At 33.9% G+C, this 23322-nt stretch overlaps 5 protein-coding genes and 1 long non-coding RNA gene across 6 annotated transcripts in view; 3 read left to right on the forward strand and 3 right to left on the reverse strand.

The window, feature by feature from the left end:
- LOC149033175 (uncharacterized) overlaps window positions 1-7872 on the reverse strand; it is a 121738-nt gene extending 113866 nt beyond the window's left edge. The window contains exon 1 of the long non-coding RNA XR_016175842.1: window positions 7442-7872. This is a non-coding gene — a long non-coding RNA (uncharacterized LOC149033175). The remainder of the gene's footprint in view (window positions 1-7441) is intronic.
- LOC107070133 (netrin-1) overlaps window positions 1-14405 on the forward strand; it is a 136046-nt gene extending 121641 nt beyond the window's left edge. Inside the window, exons 5-7 of the mRNA XM_015328042.2 lie at window positions 8621-8689; window positions 10171-10381; window positions 10606-14405. Coding sequence (XP_015183528.1) covers window positions 8621-8689; window positions 10171-10381; window positions 10606-10750 — 425 coding nt within the window. The 3' untranslated portion in view covers window positions 10751-14405. The remainder of the gene's footprint in view (window positions 1-8620; window positions 8690-10170; window positions 10382-10605) is intronic.
- A 600-nt stretch (window positions 14406-15005) lies between these two features.
- On the forward strand, window positions 15006-16258 carry ND-24 (NADH dehydrogenase ubiquinone). Its single transcript, XM_015328053.2, has 4 exons — window positions 15006-15162; window positions 15311-15373; window positions 15444-15902; window positions 15993-16258. Exons 1-4 carry the CDS (start codon window positions 15127-15129, stop codon window positions 16164-16166), a joined length of 732 nt encoding a protein of 243 aa, XP_015183539.1. The 5' UTR covers window positions 15006-15126; the 3' UTR covers window positions 16167-16258.
- Window positions 16259-16402: 144 nt separating this feature from the next.
- Pms2 (mismatch repair endonuclease PMS2) lies at window positions 16403-19092 on the forward strand. Its single transcript, XM_015328066.2, has 5 exons — window positions 16403-16643; window positions 16733-16892; window positions 17057-18285; window positions 18366-18615; window positions 18693-19092. The coding sequence occupies exons 1-5, from the start codon at window positions 16557-16559 to the stop codon at window positions 19016-19018; spliced, it is 2052 nt and encodes a 683-aa protein (XP_015183552.2). The 5' UTR covers window positions 16403-16556; the 3' UTR covers window positions 19019-19092.
- l(2)09851 (WD repeat-containing protein 1 l(2)09851) lies at window positions 19061-21666 on the reverse strand. The gene is made up of 4 exons (XM_089170037.1): window positions 21049-21666; window positions 20310-20806; window positions 19812-20216; window positions 19061-19730 (listed from the first exon to the last, which is right to left on the reverse strand). Exons 2-4 carry the CDS (start codon window positions 20801-20803, stop codon window positions 19241-19243), a joined length of 1389 nt encoding a protein of 462 aa, XP_089026163.1. The 5' UTR covers window positions 20804-20806; window positions 21049-21666; the 3' UTR covers window positions 19061-19240.
- Window positions 21667-21815: 149 nt separating this feature from the next.
- Window positions 21816-23265, reverse strand: Aps (diphosphoinositol polyphosphate phosphohydrolase 1 Aps). The gene is given in 4 exon segments (XM_015328118.2): window positions 21816-22144; window positions 22147-22363; window positions 22522-22677; window positions 22824-23265. Coding segments are annotated over 4 exon segments (531 nt in total). The 5' UTR covers window positions 22923-23265; the 3' UTR covers window positions 21816-22085.
- Between the last annotated feature and the right edge of the window lie 57 nt (window positions 23266-23322).

The following is a 23322-nucleotide window of genomic DNA, read 5'->3' on the forward strand; positions in this document are numbered from 1 at the left end:
TCATAGTCTTCTAATAACCAATCATCGAATGAATTTATCTAACACGTTCTACGAACGAATAAAACAATCTTTATCCTATTGAAATTTTCTCGCTTTCTAAAGGCTTAAACGATCGAAATACCAACCATTTTTTTGTGAAATATATTCACTTTCTTCTTTACTGAATTAAAAACGAAAAGAGATTTCAATTGAAACGAACATTATTATCTTTCTTTCAGTCACGCGAACTTAACCATTGCCATTTTGTTTGTAAATTTTGTAACGTTTTAATGAACCATAAATGCAGGTCGATAATAGAATCCCTACAACTCACTCTCAAAAGGATGGAAAGAGAGAAAGAGACCGGAACTACACGTAAGCCGTAGGAATAGGAGAGTTAAAGGGTAGTAACGGTGGCAGGATATACTACTCTCTTCTTTCTCTCTCTCTCTTTCTCTCTCTCTCTCTCTCTCTCTTTCTCGCTAACGCACAAGCTTCGCTTCGACGGTGGCGGCTAACCAAATTAAACGTAATTTGAATTTCGTTTGAAATTCAATCGATGCTTCCCCGGCCGATTCTGCGACCACGAACCTGCGAGTTATCGAATAAAAATGTCGAAAATTCCGCGGCCGTGGAACCGCAACCGGTCACATTCGTCTACCAACGGAACTATCGTACGGAATTTCGCCAATTCCGGATAGGATGAGTGGTAAAATCAGAGAGATAGACCGTACTATCTACCGACCGTTCTTCCTACTTCACCGCTACTCGATTTCTCTAAATCCGGAAACTCTGCGTTTATCCACTCATCCTTCTATATATACATACATGTTCTACAATAACGTTAGTACGGGGAAGAACATTGGAAACGAAAATGTTATTCCATTTAACGATCTTTTAATTGTAAATCTATCGAAAACGTTTATAGTAGGACTCTAAAACGTTTTCTTAAGTTTTATTATAAAACATACTTCGAACGCAAGCATAACAAAAAAAAGGTATCATGATCGAAGCCAAATAAAAGAGAGAAAGAAAGTAGCAGGAGTAGACACGAAAAGTGACACGTAAATCCAGGGCGGATGTGGCAACGAGAACAGCATGCTAGTAAACGCGAATCGATCGCCAAGGGATGAACGGGATAGTAAAGAGTGGAGTATAGGAGAGATAGAAAGAGAGAAGAGAACCGAGACCATAATCCGTTTAATTCCCAGCTAACGAGACGCCCTTTGTGTCGATTAACCCGTGCCAATTCGCGTCCGGTTCGTACGCGAACCCGATCGATGTCGTGTAAAGCGTACCTATAAGGTCGACGTTTTCCGATCGAACGATTCGTTCTATCGATCGATATATATGCATATATACATACGTATGCGAGCACGCACATGAACACACACACACACCATATACCCATATGCATGGTTATACAGATACACACGTCTACTAGAGGAAAGCTCGACACACGAAACTGCTTTTCGATTCTGTTGTCACATCGCGCGCTTCGGGACATTCCAATCAGCGAGATCGGCCCACGTAAATCCGATGTGTTACGCTCCGAAAATCAGGGATTTTCCACCGCAGACGATCGAAAGAAGGACGTTTCTACGAGCGTGACAATTACAATTGGACCGTTCGAAAACGAGCCCTTTTCCTAGATGGACACGAATCTCTTCGCCTTTATTTATATGTACAATACTTCTTTCATTACCTTCTATCGGTTATTTTATTAACGAAAATAATACTTCAAATGAAAAAATAGTAGCATCTCGTTTACGTCGATACCAAATAAATGGATGGATAAATCGATATGTTTCTGCAAAACCTATATTCAGATCGTAGGGTACAATTAATAATTACCTACTTGTAAAATATGATTTAGATATTAAGGTTAAGAAAAAAGGTTTCTTCGTATTTTTAATGGTTAAACGAAATAACTTTTTTTCTTTTGAAGTGAAAACTTCTTTAGAATGGGAGTGATCTGAAAAGTAAATAAACGGAAACGGAGCTATGTAACGAAGCTATGAAACGGTTGCCATACTAAATAATGAGAGAAAAAGAGACAAACATAGGATTTAGACTGCGAGGGAATGAAACGGAATATAGCTATACAGTTTTTCCTATTCTCGGTCTCCTCTTTATGCTATGCTTCGTAGTTATCGCTCCTGGTTGTATATGTGTGTGTTTGAGTGCGATTGCATACTACAAAGCGTAAACACACATATTCTTTCGATACTCGAAATGTTTGCAAGTAGGAGCGATAGAAGGGTAAAAGAATAAACAGAGATAAGCACGTAGGTATGCGACAAAAGTATAAGGTCCAAACGAACCGACGGTCGACATAAACAAAGAAGGTGCGTGGTATGTTTTTTTTTTTTACCAAACGTGTCATTACTTTTCTATTTAAAAATGTTTCTATTTTATTGAAAAATTATTATTAAATTATTTATTTCGTAAATATTATTCTTATTAATGATTATGAAATATATACATTAAAATAATTGTATTGTCTGCAAAATTTTACAAAAAAAAATTGATTATAAGATACATGAGAGAAAAAGAATTAGCCAACATTGTAGAATACTTTTTTTTTATAAATATCCAAAGACATGTTTTTTAATTATAATGTTTGCGTATTTAGGAAATTTATACTAATTTTTCAATAAAATAGAAAAGTTTGTAAACACAAGAAACTCGATTACGAGGCTTTTTAACGAGGCTTGCTTACGAGACTCTTCTACGAGGCCTAATTAAACACACCCTACAGACTTATCGGAAATACCCTACGGACTTATCGGAAAAAACCTCATTACTTTTCGGAAAAAACCTCACTACTTTTCGGAAAAAAACCTCACTACTTTTCGGAAAAAAACCTCACTACTTTTTGGAAAAAACCTCACTACTTTTCGGAAAAAACCTTACTATAGAGGTGTTTACTACACTAACAGATGTGTTTAGTTACCATGCATTTTTTAGTTACCAGAAGCAACTCGTCTCATTTCTTTGAATTGAGAACTTGCTTGCTATGTAATATGTTATCTATTTATATATGTTTTCAATAAAACGTTTAATAATTTTTGAATATGATAACAATAATATAATAATAATATTATAACAAATAAACCCAACAATTATCCTACTCCTGATATTCTGCAGTCGTCTCTTTCTCTCGAAACTTAGTTTTTCGAAGGTTTTCACTTCTAACACGTATGATCTGCCCACATGATATCTTTTTTTATATTTTATATTCAGCCGTTTAATGGTTTAAAATTATTTTATGGTAAATTTTTAATTTTCTACCGATGTCTTAACTACTAATGTATTAGTCGTTGTTAATGTAATTATAATCATGCGATCCTTTAGTCATTTACCAGGAAAATACTAAGAAACTTTTTTCTCGTATAAAGAAGATAGAAAAGAAGATGAAAAAAAAATACATTCTCCTAATAAATGTATATTCCTTACGCATGGATGACATTGTTAGACATATCCCTAGCAAAATGTGTGTGTGTGTGTGTGTGTGTGTGTGTGTGTGTGTGTGTGTGTGTGTGTGTGTGTGTGTGTGTGTGTGTGTGTGTGTGTGTGTGTGTGTGTGTGTGTGTGTGTGTGTGTGTGTGTGTGTGTGTGTGTGTGTGTGTGTGTGTGTGTGTGTGTGTGTGTGTGTGTGTGTGTGACGGTTCACCGACTAAATCCAGAAGCAGTCAGGAAAGATTTCCGAGAAACCTGCGAGATGTGGAAGAAACTAGCTCACGGTCGTAGAAACAGGAGTTCTTGCTTTTCTCTTTCTCTCTTCTCTTTACTCGTATATTTCTTTTCCACTCTTTTCGTCTACACGTTCCCGGAATATAAAGAGATATTACATTATGAATACCAGAGAGGATTAACACGGGATTCTTTGTAAATGACGAAAGAGAGAGAAAGAAAACTCGAGCTATATAAAATGTAATCCCTTTTTTTGAACCCCACTCCCACCCCTCCCATATGAATTCTGTACAAATATGAGGAAAATGATTTTGAAAGATATTATAAGGGAAAACGACGACGATAGTTTTCAACTTGGTCGATTAAAATCGAGGTACTTTATCGCGAGTCTCCTAGGACTTCCGAGCACAGGAAGTAAAAGAGGAGATTGCTTCGAAATCACTTTACTTTCTCGTAATTCATCTCCGTGGTCCGTTCTGAAGGGTCCACGAAAGGAATCACGATATTATTCTTGTATTTCATAGAACGTATGGGCACATTTTTTTTAGTCTCGCAATTTATGCGAAATAGAGAGAAAGAGAGACAAGGTAAAAATCCGATTGAGTTTGTTATTTTTAAAACAAAGATTGAAAATAAATATTGGAAGAAAGCCACGTAAAGACCCTCAAGGATATACATTTTTAGGTATTCGCGTATAAAGATAAACACACGATAGCATTGTAATTTTGAAAGTTTCGTAATGACTAATGCGCACGTCTTACGGCGGCCTTCGCGAGAATAAGTTGGTTCAGTGTTTTCTTTAGTCGGCTAAAAAGATCGCACCGGTTTAACGGGAATTTACGAAATTCTTCTTAAGCTGTACCGAAAAGAGTGTTGGTAGCCGATGCTTACGGAGTAGTGTAAGTACCTTGCCAAGGAAAACACCATCGAGAAGCACGGCGCGATTAATCTACGTCGACCGTTAGCAAAGCACTCTCTTCTTCTTTTTCTCGTCGAAGAAGAAGAAGAAGAAGCCTTGAAATTCGACGAGACCAAAAGGTGAAAAAAAATATCCTCTATCTTACGATAAAGAAACAAGTAAACCAATAAATTGTCCATTTCTATTGATTCCTTTCTTTTTTTTACGAAACGGAAAGAAACGAATTTATAATTCCGTATTTTTCGCGTGAGTTAGCATGATAGATCAAATTACAAAGATACATACGCTATAACGTAAACGTAAACACGTGAGTTTATAATATTATGGTACAATTAAAATATGTAGGTACACGTTCGTATATAAATCTTATACGTGTTATAAAACTTGACGAAGCGAATGAATGAATCGTTATGAATGAAGCGGCTTGTCCAAAGAACCCACCTAGTGAATGGGATACGCCCGGTTGTACGATGCGTACGCACGCACGCACGCACGCACGCAGGCAGGCAGGAACGCAGGCAGGCACTCTCACGCAGGAAACGGTCTCTACGAATACTCCGAATGATTTTTATCCTAACTCAATACTAAAGCCAGCTAAGGAGGAAGTCGTAAACCTATTTCATCCTTAACGTCTTAGAAAATGATTGCCGTTCTAACAGATTTGCTTTATAGTCGACAAGATTTAAGTTTCTGTTGAAATTGCTGCTGCTTTTGCTCGAAATGACGAAACGTAGAATTAAAAATAAGAAATTAGTAGAAAAAAACAAAACGAGGATTAAAAACATTCTTTTCATCGAACGCGCGTATGTGATTTCGATCAAAGGATCAATTATATTCCAAAAAACCTGTGATATAATTATCTAGTAGAAGAAAGATCTGCTTCAAGCAAGGATCATGGCCTCGTAGAAACTTATGCGCTTTCCCACAACGAGTAGGTACCTCTTTTGCGTTTCAGTCGAAATTATAGGCTGCCTATTAAACGGCTAGAACGATACTAGAATAACCAAGGGAACGAAAGACTGAACAACGAAAAGAAGAAAAGTGCGTGATTCCTTTCTCGCCTTGGCCACTAAATTGTACGATTGTGTTAAAGAGTCTAAATCATCCAGCGTGTGTTAAAACGATAGGCGGTAAAAGCAATGAAAGAGAACGAAGAAAAGAACCAATGAGACTTACGATCTAAAGAAAGAGAGAAAGAGAGAAAAAGAGGGAGAACAAAAATGAAGAAAGCTGGACAAAGAGAAGGAGCTTGCTTTTCCACGAACGCGCCGAACGATAATTATGAAATTCCTGCAAAATGCTTTTGCACGCAATCAACGTAGAACGAACGCACGTGTGTGTACAAGGCTCGGCACGGTTTATTCAAACAACTCGAGTCGAACACGAAGTGAGTCGATCCTCTTCGTCCTTTCTGCATAGTTTCTAGTCATCCATCTTTCTCTTTCTCTCTCACAACTCTCGTCGCAACTGGCAGTCTTTTCGAGCAAAGCTCGAGCCGCGTAAAATGCCTCTCATACTTTGACGGTTATTACGGATTCCTTAGCGAGTAAGGATACACACGCGAGAGTGCTAGTAAACGCATATATTGCAAAATAAAGAGGAACGATGGAAAGAGAATCAGCTCGCGTGCAACGCCTCTCACCTCTTCGATAATTAACAAACCTCTTCTCCTACTACTACTACTTCGTTAGGTATATGACAACATGCACATCTTGAGTCTCCTATTCGCTCTCGATGAAATCGTAAAAGATGTTACGATTATGGTTGACCGAACCGGCTTGTTACCGCTTTCTCATCAAAGAAGAATCTTCATCTTGAGTATACATTCCTTCTTTACGATTCTTCTCCTTTCGCTGATTTCCTTTTCTCTCTCTCTTTTACATTATGTTGTAATATCAAAGACACTAGAAACTACTTCTAATCGTTTCGATAGAGTCATTCGAAATATAATCTCATGACGCTTATTCTAACTCTTGAGATACCATAAGGAAGTGGACAGACGTATCTTTCTTACTCTCTCTCACTTTCTCTCTTTTACTCACTCAAGAAAGCATTGTCTATTTCTTTCTATTAACTCTCTTACTAGTATCCCCATTTCTCCCTCTCTCTCTGTCTGTATCCTACGGTAACTCTGGATCGTAACATATCTCACGTAGAATTAATTGAGTCTCGCTCTCCGAGTCGCATTATATACGCTGACCGTGCCGCTCGAGATAATAGATGGATAACAGAGACTAGATAATAGATATGGCACCGAGGAGAATGATAATGGCCGATGTCAAGTGCGAGACGAGACAAGCTGAAGTTATCTAATATAAGTGTCGGTGATGTATCGCATACATACCACTATATATTTGCCCTTAGTCATTCGATATTAAGAAAAATTAACTTATTTTATTGGGGAGTCTTTTTATTTACTCTTACTTTAAAAAAGTAATTTTTAAAATTCTAAAATAATATTCATCTGGCAATAGTAATTAAAATATACGTTCATAGTTGCAAGTATAGCTTTGATAATTGCATTAGTGGTTGGGTCAAAATTTTGTAAGATTTTCTTGTGAAAAAACCCTTGACGCTGATAAAATCCCTGTACCAAACTATGTCGCAAACTATGACACAAATCTGTACAATAAAGAAAGAATACAAAACGTATTATACAAATACTATAAATTTAAAGTGCAATATTAAATTTTGACTAAAAATTAATCAAAGAAATTCATTGATATAAATTTGTTGAATTTGTAAAAAATAGTTAATTAAATTTGCATTAGTTCTGCATCGAGTAATCGTTAAAACCAACTATCTATCTATGCCTCTAAGGATTCAAACCGGAAAGGGTTAATGTACCGTCTTCTTCCTCTTCGTCGTCGTCGTCGTCCTCGTCGTCCTCGTCGTTATTGTCATGACGTCATGACACGTCCAACATCGCGTGACAAGGTACCACGCGAAGAGATCCATCTCTTTTCCTACTGCGCTTTTAACCGGTACACACTCGGCCTGTCCTTCCCTTCCTCACCCTCCTCTTCTTCCCCTTTACTCCGTTTGGCCTTCCTTGGTGCTTGGAGGCACCAAGTGTACCGAAGTGGATAATACGATGGTTAGGGCGAACGACGGACGACCAGACGAATGCCTCGGGAATTTGCGAGAAACTAAACGTCGACGACGACGACAACGACGACGACTACACACGCACAACTGATGCACTTTCGGTTCTGGTCCTATCTAAATAGGATCCTATCTAATATATCTAATATTTTTAATATATGTATTCTAATAATAGAAATATAATTATATTAATATATAATATAATAAAATAATTATATATTAATAATTAATTAATAATTAAATATAAAATGTTATTACGAGCATTACCTCAAACTGGATGCATAAATTATACAAGAGTATTATAAACACAAGTAGATACTGAAATCTTTGTAAACGAACTTTTAACTGGTACTAAACAATATTGAACTTAAATTATTATTTAACGTAGATATACGCGATAAATACTCCACATATAGATATTCGAATAACATTCGCTTCTATAGGATAGAATTTTCGTGCCTCTGGCCAAACATGAATATGCGATTTCAAATTTTAGTATCTCATACACGATGTTTCATTAGGATGCAAATTATTCATTCATAAGACTTGTTGTATACAGGCATGGAATGCCGCGTTAATGTCGGAATCGTTTTGATGGATACCGCGGCATTACCATTGAATATGCGTTCAACAAAGCGTTCAAATTATTACCTAACATCGACAAATTTTATCTATGAATTTAACCAAAATTCTTATATCAACGATATAGCTTATTATTTATTTATCTTGTCACGTGTCACAAGGATCAGAACCCTTCAAGATTACACACCTTTATTCGGATTATTTTAATCTGTTTTAGTAACGAAACTTCAATTTCGTTTATTTAAAGTAGCCTAGAAGTTCGTTAAACAAATTAAACACAATAATATTTTCCTCGTACTATGTCAATTATGAGATTTTCAAAATTATCTTTTGTTACAGATCAATGTGGAAAATGTCGCGCCAGCACGAAGAGAGTCAATTTGAACAAATACTGCAAAAGAGATTACGGTGAGTGTTTAAAAAAAAAACAATTTTAAATTAATTTCAAAGGGAATATACAAATGAAATAAAATATTTTGAAAAAACGAAATAAAATGTCGGGGTTTCGGGTCAAAGTTCCTCGAAGGGTTCGAAAAGAGAAAACGAAGAGATCTACTACATGCAATCTCCAAACTCGACGATTCGTTTCACTTCTTCTTCTTCTTCCTCCTCTTTCTTCTCCCTTTTCGTTGGTTCATTCGTTCGTTGATGTTATGGTCGTGTGTGCAAGGCGGCTCGTTTAAAAAAGGTGAAAGGCTCGCCGTTTTAGCGGGTAAGACTTTCAATAATAGAAAGGCATGCTTTTGAACCGTGGTCCAGTACACTGGGGCCACGGTTTTAGGTTCTCGTTCTTTTTCTTTCTCTCTTTCTTTCTACTTCTCTTTTCTGTCCATTTACTTGATTCAGCGCAAATAAATCTTCAACAGGTCTGCACTTAGCTGTCTTACGTCTTGGAATAGAAGCCGAAACGACCACACGACTATCCTTCTTCATTTTATGTTTTTTTTTTTCGTTTATTTTTCCACTCTCTTTCTCTTTCGTGTCGTTTTGCGGAAGCAAATCCGATAAAAGAATATTTCAAAAATAGCGTTAACAAGTAACGTCTTACTTATATATTAAAAAAAACACGGGAACTACCAAATTTAATTTAAAAAAAAAAAAAAAAAAGCTTCTCTTATGTATTCAAATTTACGCGAGTCACGTGTTTAAACTAATTAAAATAAACCGATTAAAAAAGTAACGTTATCATAAGTAGAAATAAAAATGACGATCCGTTATCAAAAAGACGTAAGAGTAGGACTTTGATCCTTTTGGATGAAACATCTTTCTCTTTCCTGATCGAGTATAGTAATGAATGGTTCGATCTAAAGTACCGCTTGACGTTGAGTTGGTTTCGACGAACGAGCACCGGCCATGACCCTAGTCCTTGGCGAAAGGCTAATAGTATCCCTGTCCTGCGAACAACAGGATCGATGGATACGATCGTAATAAGAGAAAGAAAGAAAGAAAGACAGCAAAAGCTGTTTCGCAGACCGCAACCCTATGCCCCAGACAGTTTTCCTTCGTCTGTGGGAAACCACGACCTTCTTCCAAATATTCGACATATATATCTACATAATATATATATATATATATATATAATTAAATAATAAATATTAATAAATAATATTTATTATATATTATAATATTTATATATAATTTAATTATAAATTAAAAAGAAATTATATAATATAATTTTATATTATATTTTAATATATATATATATACTATAGTGTCGTGCGTGTTATAACGCTTATATAATATAAATATAATAATATATATAATTTTTAATTATATATATTTTTTTATTATTTATTTCTACATTTTTTAAATTTTTTCTGTAACAATTCAACTAATTATTCTGAAAGATCGTTTATTAATACGAAACAATACGTTTTTCACTTTTCCAGCTATACTTGGAAGAATAACAGACAGGCACAAGAAAAGCGACGGTTCACAAAGCGGAAGTGGTGTTTCTGGGGCATCTTGGATACGCTTCACATTGAATGTCGACTATATATATAAAAAGAATCCAAATTCAAGGATTCGACGCGGTGATGTTCCGCTTTACGTGCACTCTGCGGATTTGGCCTGTAGATGCCCCAAGATCAAACCAAGCAAGTGAGTATTTCGTTTATCTTATAACGAATTATAATATACTCTATTCTACATATATAGGGTGTCTAAAAAATTTTCAGAACAAACTATATCCGTATATTTTATGCAAAAGAAGAGAAAAAAAGATGTTCTATAAACATAATTGAATTAAATGTAAATATTAAATGTATAGGACTCATTGAAGATCCTAAAAACGTAATATTGATCCTCGTTCGTTATGTCCACAGATCGTATTTGATACTCGGCCAAGAAAGTGACGGTGGAAGTCAAGGTGGTCTGACTGTAACGCAAAGATCGATTGTCATCGAGTGGCGCGACGAATGGCATCGTCGAATGCGCCGCTTCCAACGTAGAGCGAGATCATGCCATTGAAGGAGTAGCAAGTCATCGGCACATACGAGGACGTAGAAAGAAGGGGGAGAGAAAGAGAGAATGTATGTGTGTGTATGTATGTATGAGAAAGAAAGAGAGAACGAAGGAAAATTAGGAAGGATTCGCCTAACCACCACCACCACCCATCTTTATAGAAGAACCTGCTACTTTTTTTCTAATCGCGCGTACCACCTCAGTGTATCGAACGTTTCCACCTATTCTGAACTATAAAAAAAGATAAAATAAAGCCGAATATCGGTATTCGCTCGTCAGCTCGATTATTTCCAACGCGAGTATCGATAATCGTGCGTCTTCCATTCTCGTTGCATGCACCGTACAGTATGATACCATCCTATGTCATGTCATGCCATGTTATACTATCTCGCACTCGTATATTACCGGTATTATTCGTGATGCTACCGATTATACTAGACAACAACAACAAAATAAATATAAAAGAAAAGAAAGATAAAGATTGCAAATGGCGAGAAATTTTGAAGTGCGTTCGTAGCTTCAAATTTTGATTAATTCGCAGCGATGTGCGACAATAGTAGCAGCAACAGTAGTAATGGCAGTCTCGTCTTAAATCGTTCTCAACCCTTCTGTCGAAAATAAGCGTGCAAAATGAATGAGTGAGAGAGAGAAAGAAAGAGGGAGAAAATGAGAGAACATGAACGAGCACGCGACCCGAGAGAATGAATGCTTGTGTAAATGAGTACGAGGAAGAGAGAAAGAGAGAGAGTGAGAGAACAAGTGGACAAGCTAGTGAAACGAGAAGAGTTTTAAGCGCAAGCAAGGCACGGAATATATTTAGCTATCGTATATTATCATCAAAGCCATATCGTGCTGTCGGCTCAAGGAGCGAAGAACCGTCGGCTTTGGACACACGTTGGACACGAGCCACGATTACCAACAACGTCCTCCTCCAACATGCACTTCTCCAAACATCATGCTCCTCCGCTTGCCGGCATTTCTTAGCCAGAGAAAATCGCTTCCTCCTCGTGTTATCTCGCTAATCGCGATTCCAAAGAGACACGATATCTTTTTGCGCATAATATGATATTATATCTACATTTGTTGTACCGATAATAGTTAAGAAACGCAATCGTAACAGTGAGTCCCAGAAGTATTCGTAATTCCCCCTACTGTTTCAATTTAAATAACAATCAATATTTTCTTGTAATATAATATATTTTCAAATTCATATAAGCAGAAGCATATTTTAGGATTCCGTGTATATGAATTTTGAAATTTTGCATTACGAGAGAATATTAATTATTTTAAATTTATATTAAGGAACGCGAGCGTGTGGTTACGAATACTCCTCTCTCTGTGACTCACCGTATATAATATAATACAAAGAAAAAAACAAACTTTTATTTCAATATATAATAAATGTTGAATTAATGTATCAAATGAAAAATCGAGGTGTTACTTAACTCTTGTCGGTAGGTTGTTCAGTTTCTGTAAACGAAGTGAAACGATCATCGACTTATCTCTATCCTTTTATCCTTTTTCGCGATTTTAATGCGAAAGATAAAAAGGACGAGCAACGGCGAATAAAACAAACAAACAAACAAAAACCATAAGAATTTCGCAAGAACTGTGCGACCGACTGTAAATGGCACAAAACTACTTCCATATACGCTAACCCCGAGGCCTTTCCTTAAATGCCCAACCATCACCATCACCACCACCACTACCAACCTCCTTCTTCCTCCTACTTCGTATCCTACATCACCCCTTCTTTTTTAATTTATTTATTCTTCTTCGCTCGCGTACGACGATAACGCGTCGACACAACACGAAACATCCTACGCTCAACACGCACACATACATTCATACATACATACATGCAGTGACATACAGGACAGACAGATGAACACGTGCATACAAGTACACGCATATAACGACACACAAACAACAACAACAACAAAGATAATGATTACACGCGTTCGTTGAATGTAGATTTTCTTGTACATTTTCTATATAAATTATTAAGACCTTTTTCTAGCTGATATTATGTATTATTAATGACTTACTTATGTAGATGAAAATAAAAACGGTAGAGCGAAAAAAAAAGAGAGAGAAAGAGAGCGAGAGAGAGAGAGAGAGAGAGAGAGAGAGCTAAGCAGCCGAAGAAGCGCGTCGCAATATAAAATTAAATTACACTGCCTTTTATCGATCACTGCCGACGATCGTCCTTTTCACAAGTATCGATGGATCGATGCGTCGAAACTTGAAAGAAAGAGAGAGAGAGAATATCAACCCGTTGTTTTATGATCGATCGTATGCATTCTTCGAACCCTACTTTCATGCGTGAAGTAAAAAAAAAAAAGCATATACAAGGAAGAAATGAAGAAATTTAGGATTTTTGAACGAAAGGACGCGCTTATGTTAAGATCCGATAAAAAGGACGTTTAAAACATCGATCCTCGATAATCGGTAAAATCAAGTTCCTAAGCACGAGGATTAGCATTCGTGCTTACCTTTCTTAATGCAAGGAACAATAATAAGGCCGTGTTTAATTAATCGGGAGAATATAAGCGTATACATGTATTTAGCTTCGCGTATTAAATGACAAAATCTATAATAAGAAACGCTACTTTCGATCGGCGACGTTCATACGTACTTACAATACTTATACTTGCTCTCTAATCGACGATCGAGAAGAAAAATAACAAAAAAAAATAAAATAACGAAAATGTGTATCGTTTAAATGGGCAAAAATGCGTATTGATGAAGAAGAGTTGAGATTTTCGTAAATCCTCCGCTTCAAATACGAAAATGCGATATGCGACAAGTGCGACTGGGTTGCAAGGCGACGCGAGAAGCAAATGCGACCGTTTTAATTAAAAATGAGACACAGATAGAAAGAGAGAAAGGAAGAAATTTAAAAAAAAAAGAAAGAAAAGTAAACTAAGCAAGATTTTAAGCAAGATCCGATTCGGTCTATCTCCGTCGTCTACGCTAGAATTACATGTATAAAATGTACCAACTTAAGATAATACTATTTAGATTTTAAGATTCAAGAAAAAGTTATATCGTATATTTACCGCAGTTTAGCGGCCGACAGGTAGTAACAAAAGAAAATGAGAGAAAAAATACAAAGAAAAAGAGTAGATCAAAATGGCGCGCGATCTTCCAATCCAATTTTCTTTTTCCATCGTATTTTTTACAATCGTTGTTTTTTTAGTATTTTTTTCTATAGATCTTCTTTTCAATCATTTAATTTGACTTTATCTTTTTTCCTTCGCGAGAAAAAAGAAGAGATTTGGATTTTTTTTTGATAAAATAATGGAATCATTCGTTAAAGCGAGAATAAACGGGACAATTCCATGATTTAATCTATCATTTATTCGACGATTTATTTAACAATTTATTTGACAACGATTGACTGATCGCTCGCGTCCATCACGAATAAGAGGAAACGAATGTTAAAGGATTTCCGATCATGCCAATATATCGTAGAATATACGCGATGTCACATTAAGTGTGCTATTTATACCTCCAAATTATTATATCGATTGCTACTACTGTACCACACAATTATGAAACTTAGACGCGATTAAATTATTAGATGTACCGTTGTGTATTGTGGTGTAATAAATGTGACTAGTTGTATGAGAAATAAAATCCAATGCGTATAAAATAATATCTTTAATTCCTTTTCCGTCTAATCGTTTAAAAAATAATTTGCAAATATTTTTAAACTAAAACAAATAAATATACTATCTTATAATATAAATGTAAAATTTTAATATTATTTTAATATTGCTTTTTGGTATCGGTAACACCACCTAGCGAGACATATAGTACAGTTAATAATCGTTGAACTTACCGACTGTAGGTAATTAAATAATAACAAAACAGAAATTTGCATTACCATAATGACCGACTGATAATAGTACCGACATAAAAACCTACATTATTCTCCAAATTTAAATTTTTTTAAATTATTGGAATAAAATTTACAAATAGAATTTTTTTCTTTAATGTTCTCCACATTGTAATTTATAACCCCTATTTTCGTTATTAAAAATATGAGTTTACTTTTAAAGAAAGAAATACTTCAATGTCAATGCCTCGAAATATCGTAATAAACTAACGTCTCATTAATACTTATCATAGTTTAAATTAATAACTTTTTCCTCTATTTAATTTTATCTCGATGTTTCTCTGATCGAAAATTTAAATAAATAATATTCATTTACACTACTCCTTATTCCACAAAATATCATGTATAAAAACTAGCTCGTATACTCTAAGTAGCGCTCGCGCCTCCTGGTGTCAGTTATGTAACTAAACTATCAAAGACTGATTGACAAGTCTTCGAAAAATAGGAAAACTCGTGGATGCGTTAAAAATCTTTAAATATGTTGACATCTTTTCGTGCACTTCGTACAATTTTAGTATGTAATTATATATAAAAATATTCTCTTTATTCTTTTTAAATTATTTAACTTCTTTTTCATATAACCTAACTCCACCTTATGTAACCTTTAAATTATATGAAAATAATTGTTTTGATTTGACGTTTAATATCCAATTTGTCTATAGGCTCCTACAAGGGGCAGAGGAATTCAAACATCTTCTAGTCATGCATCTGATCAACTATTTAATGTATGTTATAACATTTTTACTAAATTCTTAACAACTTAACTTTAAGTATAACGTCAACTCTAAATTTCAGCATAGAGACACCGAATACAATAATCCCAGTACACCCTTTGAATTTAATGAAGCAAACAAAAAACGTATCGAGGCTCTTCTAAAAATTTATCCAGAAGGTCACAAACGTGGTGCAATGATACCTCTATTAGATTTAGCTCAAAGACAACATGGTTGGCTACCACTCTCCGCTATGCATAAAGTTGCTGAGATTCTCAATGTACCTCGAATGCGTGTTTATGAAGTTGCTACTTTCTATACAATGTTTAACAGAAACCCAATGGGAAAATATCATATTCAAATCTGTACGTGTACTCCGTGTTGGTTGAGAGATTCAGATTCTATAGTAACTGCTGTAACTGAAGCTGCGCGTTGTAAACTTGGTGGTACCTCTGAAGATAAATTATTTACTGTATCAGAAGTTGAATGTTTAGGAGCATGTGCCAATGCACCAATGTTCCAAGTTAATGATGATTATTATGTAAGCAATTATGAATTTTTTTCCCCATAGGTAAACTGTAATTAATTAAACTCGACTGTATTATTATTTGATTTTACTTATCCTTGATAGGAAGACTTGACTCCTGAAAGTGCTGCAAAAATAATAAATGCACTAAGGAAAGGTGAAAGACCGCCACCTGGTCCACAAAATTCGCCTAGATTTGCTGCAGATCCAGCTGGTGGATTAACGTCTTTAAAGTCTCCACCTCCTGGACCAGGATTTGGGGTCAGGTCAGATCTATAAAATAGATGTTAATACAAATTTAGTATATGATGTATGTAAATTATTTAGTGATGTTCAAAAACTTAATAAATAAAGTTTCTGGTAATAAAAGAGCAACTATTTATTTATTGTACTAATTTTGAATGAAACTAAATATTAATATAGAAAAAATTAACACTTTTTTATATTAAAAATTATAGAATTGTAATCTACTATAAAAACAAAAACAGAACAAAAATTTTTATTTGAATATTTTTCGATGAGTATATGACAGGAATTTGTGTTCTTAACCAAGTAAACTTAGAATATGTCGCTCTTTTGTTTTCTAAGTAAAATCGTATCGAAGTTCGAAGATTTATAATTATTATATCTACAAAATAATCTTCTCTTATTATTAAACATTGAAATAAAATGAGTGAACCAATTCCAACAAAAGAAAAATCCAAAAAAATTGGGGCAATAAATAAAGAAGCAATACATCGTATTTGTTCTGGACAGGTAAGGTTAAACCATTAGAAAAATAAATATTAATACTGTGTTATTCTTGTATTAAAATACTTTCAACTTAAAGCTATGTTATTTTATAGGTTGTAATCGATCTCTCAATTGCTGTAAAAGAATTAGTTGAAAATAGTTTAGACAGTGGAGCTACAATTGTTGATGTTAAATTGACAGATCATGGAATAACGTGTATAACTGTTTCTGATAATGGAAGTGGAGTAGAAGAGCAAGATTTTGAAGGACTAGGTCAGTGATTATAAATAAAAATATATAACAATTGATAATTTCAAAAAAATATTGTTTACTTTAATTTTATCACGAAGTTAATTTCTTTATGAATAAAATGCATATAGTAGCAAAGAAATATATTAAATAATAATTTTAATATTTTTTTATTACACACAAAACAGGTTTAAAACATCATACATCTAAACTTTGTGAGTTTTCTGACTTAACAGAAGTAAGTACATTTGGATTTCGTGGTGAAGCTCTAAGTTCGTTATGTGCGTTAAGTGACCTGAGTATTGTAACTAGGCATTCGACAAGTGAACATGGATTTAAATTAGAATTTGATAAGAATGGTTTATTAAAAAAGAAAGAAATATGTGCTCGAGAAAAAGGAACATCGGTTTATGTAAAAAATATATTTAAGAATCTACCAGTTAGAGCAAAAGAATTTCATAGAAATATAAAAAAGGAATATGCACGTACCGTTCAAATATTATACAGTTACTGTTTAATTTCTGTTAATGCAAAAATAACATGTACAAACACAATATCAGGAAAATCATCTAATTTAATTGTTAGTACGGCAAATGCAGATAGCGTTATTAAAAATATTATTGCCGTGTTCGGTAACAAATCTATCGATAATTTGGTCCAAATTGAATTACAACCACCCGATGAAGCAACACTGGAAGAATACAATCTACCAAATAATTCCAAGGTAGACTTTGATTGGGAATGTTACGTTAGCAATAATATGCATACCTGTGGTCGTTCAACTCCTGATAGACAATTTTTTTATGTTAACGGACGTCCGTGCGATCTTACTAAAATAAGTAAACTAATTAATCATATATATCATAAATTTAACAATAAACAATATCCCTTTGTATTTTTAAATTTAAAATTAAATCAAGAATGTGCTGATATTAATGTAACGCCAGACAAAAGAACTATTTTGTTCACACAAGAAAAAATAATTTTAGCATGTATCAAATTTAATCTGACCAAAAAATGGGAATTCCTTCAAGGAAATTTTACCGTCAAAATGTTAACAGAAATGAATTTTGGATTAAAAAGAGTAGCTTCTACCACCAATAATGATCCACCGGCAAAACGAATGCAAGTTTTTCATAGATCCCAAAATACTGACAAAAAATATGAAAAAGAAACACACGTAGAAACGAATAATATTTTGAAAAAAGAAAACGAAGTTGTAGAAGAATTGCTAAACGTTGAAATACCTATTGATATAGAAAAAGTAAAAAAAATATTTTATGAAAGAAAGAATACTTCCAAGAATAATTCTACTAAAAAAAGGATATTAAAATACAAAGCACAGATAAAAGTTAGTCAGAACAGCGAAGCTGAGGAAGAACTGAAAAAAGAACTTGCCAAAAGTTCGTTTACAAAGGTTATTACAATATTAGTTAAGCATTTTTTAATTGTTTCTATTAATTTAATATATACATTATAAGATTTTTTACATTACAGATGAAAGTTATAGGACAATTCAATCTTGGTTTTATTATAGTTTTATTGGAAAACGATCTTTTCATAATAGATCAGCATGCTACGGACGAAAAATTTCGTTTCGAAAAATTAAGTAATGAAACAAAACTGAAAACACAAAAATTAATTATTCCGAAACCTTTAAATTTTTCTTATTTAAATGAAACAATTCTCATAGAACATCAAAAAATATTCGAAAGTAATGGCTTTGAAATTAAAATTAATGCTGAAGGTATTAATTTATCATCCTGGAAAAAGATATTTTATTTAAAAGATCCAATAAAATTAATAATGGTTGTTTTATTTCAGAACAAATCGGTAAACGTGTTGAATTAATTGGAATGCCAGTTAGTTTTGGCTGGCAATTTGGACAAGAAGATATAGAAGAATTAATTTTTTTAATTAAAGAAGGATTAGAAAATAAAGTTTTTTTTGAAATCCCTCGTCCAAGTCGAGTTCGGCAAATGTTAGCATCAAGGGCATGTCGTAGTGCAGTTATGATTGGTACTGCATTAAATAATACAGAAATGATGAAATTGGTAATACAAATGAGTCAAATGAAAAATCCTTGGAATTGTCCACATGGTAGACCTACAATACGACATCTATTTTCAATGGCTTTAATGAATAGATAACATTGAACAATTGATTATCCTAAAAACTACAAAAAAAATAAATAAAATCGAAAAATAAATTTATTACATTCGAATATGTTGCAAGTATTATTATCATAATCTTTACAAGAATGCATTACAAAAATGATAAAATTCCTTTAAAATTCATTAAAAAGGATGGGGATAATTACAAAAATTATCTTCTGAATATTTTCGCAGTATATAATTACAATTATAAATTAATTAAACACTAATTGTACGGAATATATTGTATCCAGAATGTGCTGTTGATATTATAGTACCAGGACACTGTGGATGCCAGTGTAATTCTTTGACATCTGTTTGACCTTGATGTATAAAAAGTAATTGTGGAGGTATCTCTGCTAATTCACTGTCTTCGGGTTTTTCTGAATGATCTACTTCTACTGATAGATCCCATTGAGCAATTTGATCATCTGCACCACCTGAAGCAAACACAGTCGCTTCTTGAGGATGCCATTCTACTGTTGTTACAGGTCCGATATGTTGTTTGAAAGTTGCAACAGGAGTTGATCCATTTGGACTAAATTCTCTCATGTCCCATACACAAAGTAATCCATCGTCTCCTCCAGATACAAGAAATTGATTTTCTCGACGATTCCAAGAAATGACATTAATATCTGCAGTGTGTGTTCCTGAGACTGATAGCATACACGCAGATTGTGGGCTGACTCTTGTATCCCATATTTTTATACTACGAATTAGAAAGAAAATTTTTATTATTTGCAAGAATGTATAATGTTTTGAAGTGACGTGTATTATCAATAGCAAAAACCTTTTATCAACCGAACAAGAAGCCAAAACATTTCTTTCATTAGGAGACCACTGAACATCTTCTACACTATGCGGTGCATGTGAATTATAAGGCCTTTGATCAACTTCCCAAGTTGCACTACTATTATTTCCACTGATGCACCATATATGTATATTACCCCTGCAATCACCGGAAGCTAATGTGCCTTTTTCTGTAGGGCACCAATCAAGAGCATATCCTTCACTAAGATGTCCATTAAAAGTATACAATGGTTTTATAGCACCAGATTGTTCACATTTCTTCCGATATGTAAGAAGTGAAGCAGTATTATCGACTGCTTGTAATTGTTCATTTAAATTCCAAAGGTTTACTCGACCTAATTCACTCCAACTTGCTGCTAACGTTGTATTTTCAATTCGTGTACACCTGAGAATATTAATATAATTACATTTTATACGAAAGTTCCAATAATAATATATAATAATTATACATATATATATTTTTTTTTATTTTTGTTACCTTATTCTATTAACACATCCTTGATGTTTAATTGGAGCAACTGTCATAACAGGAAGCTTGTCATCGTTCTCATCTTCAGATTCACTAGATTCGTCTTCTGAATCTATATCTTTCATGCCATGTAAGTTAGACATTTTCATGACAAGAAGATTATTAACATGTGTCTTATCAGCTTGAGTTCCAGCAATAAGATACATACTAAGAGGATAGGTTTCTCTGTCACTACCTAGCTCATCTAAAATTACGTCAAAACTAAGACATGGTGCACCAGATTGTGCATGATGCAGCATGCGATACGTAGATTTATCAACAACAAGTTCCTCCCCTGGATCTAAAGGTTGCCCAGGTAAATACACTTTTGATTCTACTTTACTGCCATTCTGATCCTTATTTCCATTTTCTACAATTTTGTCATCTTCTGAATCCTCGTTACTATCATCCATGCTTTCATCTTCAGAATCATTTATTGTTTCGAAATCCATTTCTTCAGACATGTCCTTATGAAAATATTGAAAAAGAAGAATAACTAATCTTGACAGTAATTTTATTAATTTATAGATAGATAATCAAAATATAATATGAAATTCTGGAAGCATTATAGGAAAATAAATTAACTCCAAAATAACCCCAAAAAAGTGGTAATAAAATATATATACATATAATATTAAATGAATATTGAAATTTATATAGCACTTATAATAAAAAAATACAATAACGCTAAGGATTATTAAATGTTTACCTTCAATTAATTTCAAATTTGTATACACTATTCAATCGCACATGTGCGCACGTGTTTTGAGGTAGATTCCAAACTGCGTGTTGCAATATAAGCTAGTTTTAATACCTATATATTATATATAGTAGACACCAACAAACTATATTAATAATATAAAAATTATTAAAAAATTGTTTACATCAACATATAAAATATTTATTATTACGTTTAATCTTATTTATGCAATATCTATTTATACTTTATCTAACAATAAGCTTATACACGACACGTGCATACTGAGGGGTAACACTGAATAATATTTTTCCCCTGTTGCACTTTTAGTTTATATTTTGTCCACAAGAGTCACTGAAGTCGTATATATTTACCGAAAAATGGTGAATAGTTTTAATATTTTATATCATATACCGCATGTACTTTGGTACGTTAAATATATACAGGTAACCCTCCTATAACACGGCAGATAGGTTCCTAGAAAATGCCGTGTTGTGTGAAACCGTGTTGTACGAGACCTTTGTTTTCAGGCCATGTAAATGAAAAGAAATACTTTTTGTAACACTGTATCATTAAGACGGCAAACCTCGCCGCAGTTGTAGAAGTACAGTGTTGTACAAAGGTTTTTTGAAAGGAAACCGTATTATAGGATGCCGTGTTGTAGGAGGGCAACCTGTATGTATCATGTGTATGTCTTTTTATATATGTACATAAATGATGATAAGAATAAATGAACTTTCTACATAAAGATGATCTACTTACTAAACTTGAAACTCAAAAATCTTTAGAATATTTTTATTAGAAAATTTTTATCAACAATAGGAAATCAAATTAGTGAAACTGCTCCTTTATGGACCAGTTTATTAACACAATCTATATGAATAAACATAATAATAATAATAATAATAATAATGACAGTAAGTATAATATTATTTTATGTATAAAATACAATAATAATAATTGTAATCCCTTTAGGAGGAGAGGTAAAGTAGCAGCAAATAGATCAAATTTCAATGACACTCGCTTTCGCAAATGAGTGGTGTGTGATATTAACTGTGTTTATTAAAATGGATATTGTTGCTAGAAATATTTATCACTTGAATAGTTGGTGAGACGGTGGAATATTAGGATTATGCCGTGGATTAGTATTGAGGAGGCTATGTAAATACGAGCACTGGACGGGCTTGTGCTTTGCCAGTTGCAGCAGAGCCTCTGATATAGAAAACCATTTCCGTTTTCGACCGATAGCACGTGAATCTTCCCATTCTGGCAGCTCTTCGGTTACCCGCATTACCCATACCTGTGTTCTATGTTTGTGTTCCACATTCTAAAATTGAAAAAAATAAATGTATTTCATAGCTGTATGTGCACAGATTAGAAATATCATGAAAAATTTTGAGAAATAAAATTTTTCTGCAATTAGAAAGCTACATCATGTAAAATTTGTTCCAAAAATATCTCAAAAACTAAATATTAATGATAAACCTCAAATATGCCAAGACAACGACCCAATTGTCCTAGAACACCAGCCTCCTCTCTGACTTCCCTAAGTGCAGTAACCGCTGGTTCCTCCTCCGGCTCTACACCTCCACCAGGTACTATCCAACTATCAGGCCTTCTACTGGATGTGACCAGTAGAACCTACAAAATGTCATTTATAAAATGATTTCCTTAATGAAGGAAGATTCAAAAATAAATGTAATCTTCTAATAAAATAAATCTAAATTGTAAAATATGTTATATGTGAATTTAATGAAGAATATAAAGACTGCCATCTGTTGGATTACCTCATCCTCGAGATCATTCTTGACGCAGATGCATGCAGCTCTGCGCCTATAACCCTCCGAATCGTAGATACGGATTGAATTTGGCTTCTCCTTCACCATGTTCAGCCGTAAATATCAATAAATCATTCCATACATTTATAAATATTTGTCAGACATCCAAATCCGCCAGCCTATGCACCCGCATTACCCTAACGATATTTGGAACCAACATGTTATTGACATAGAATTCACTCGCGAGATTTGTCTTGCTTCTCACATAACCAATTTCATAACTGTGTATTCCCTGATGTGGAAGATGTTTTCAAGTAGCCGCAAACAATACTAGTCTTCTTCGATACTACCGTTACTTTCTTCTAAACGCCTTTTATAACCTCAAAACTCTGCAAAGAACTGCTTAATCGAGTATCCCCTCTACTATTACTTTACGGCAGTTATCCAACGTCTCTAAAATTACAAACGTTCCTAAAGTAATCCACGGTGTTCCCTACTTCTCCTTTGA

The sequence above is a fragment of the Polistes dominula genome, unplaced genomic scaffold (genome assembly GCF_049000335.1).
Source record: "Polistes dominula isolate Pdom_NZ unplaced genomic scaffold, Pdom_raw_medaka contig_15, whole genome shotgun sequence".
NCBI lineage: Eukaryota > Metazoa > Arthropoda > Insecta > Hymenoptera > Vespidae > Polistes > Polistes dominula.

Bases quoted from the DNA above. Each gene is read 5' to 3' on its own strand.
- ND-24 (XM_015328053.2), top strand. From the start codon at position 15,127: ATGTTGACATCTTTTCGTGCACTTCGTACAATTTTA. The intron at 15,374-15,443 runs GTATGTTATAAC...TCTAAATTTCAG, and splicing joins CATCTGATCAACTATTTAAT to CATAGAGACACCGAATACAA. The intron at 15,903-15,992 runs GTAAGCAATTAT...TATCCTTGATAG, and splicing joins AAGTTAATGATGATTATTAT to GAAGACTTGACTCCTGAAAG.
- Pms2 (XM_015328066.2), top strand. From the start codon at position 16,557: ATGAGTGAACCAATTCCAACAAAAGAAAAATCCAAAAAAATTGGGGCA. The intron at 18,286-18,365 runs GTTATTACAATA...TTTACATTACAG, and splicing joins CCAAAAGTTCGTTTACAAAG to ATGAAAGTTATAGGACAATT. The intron at 18,616-18,692 runs GTATTAATTTAT...GTTTTATTTCAG, and splicing joins AATTAAAATTAATGCTGAAG to AACAAATCGGTAAACGTGTT.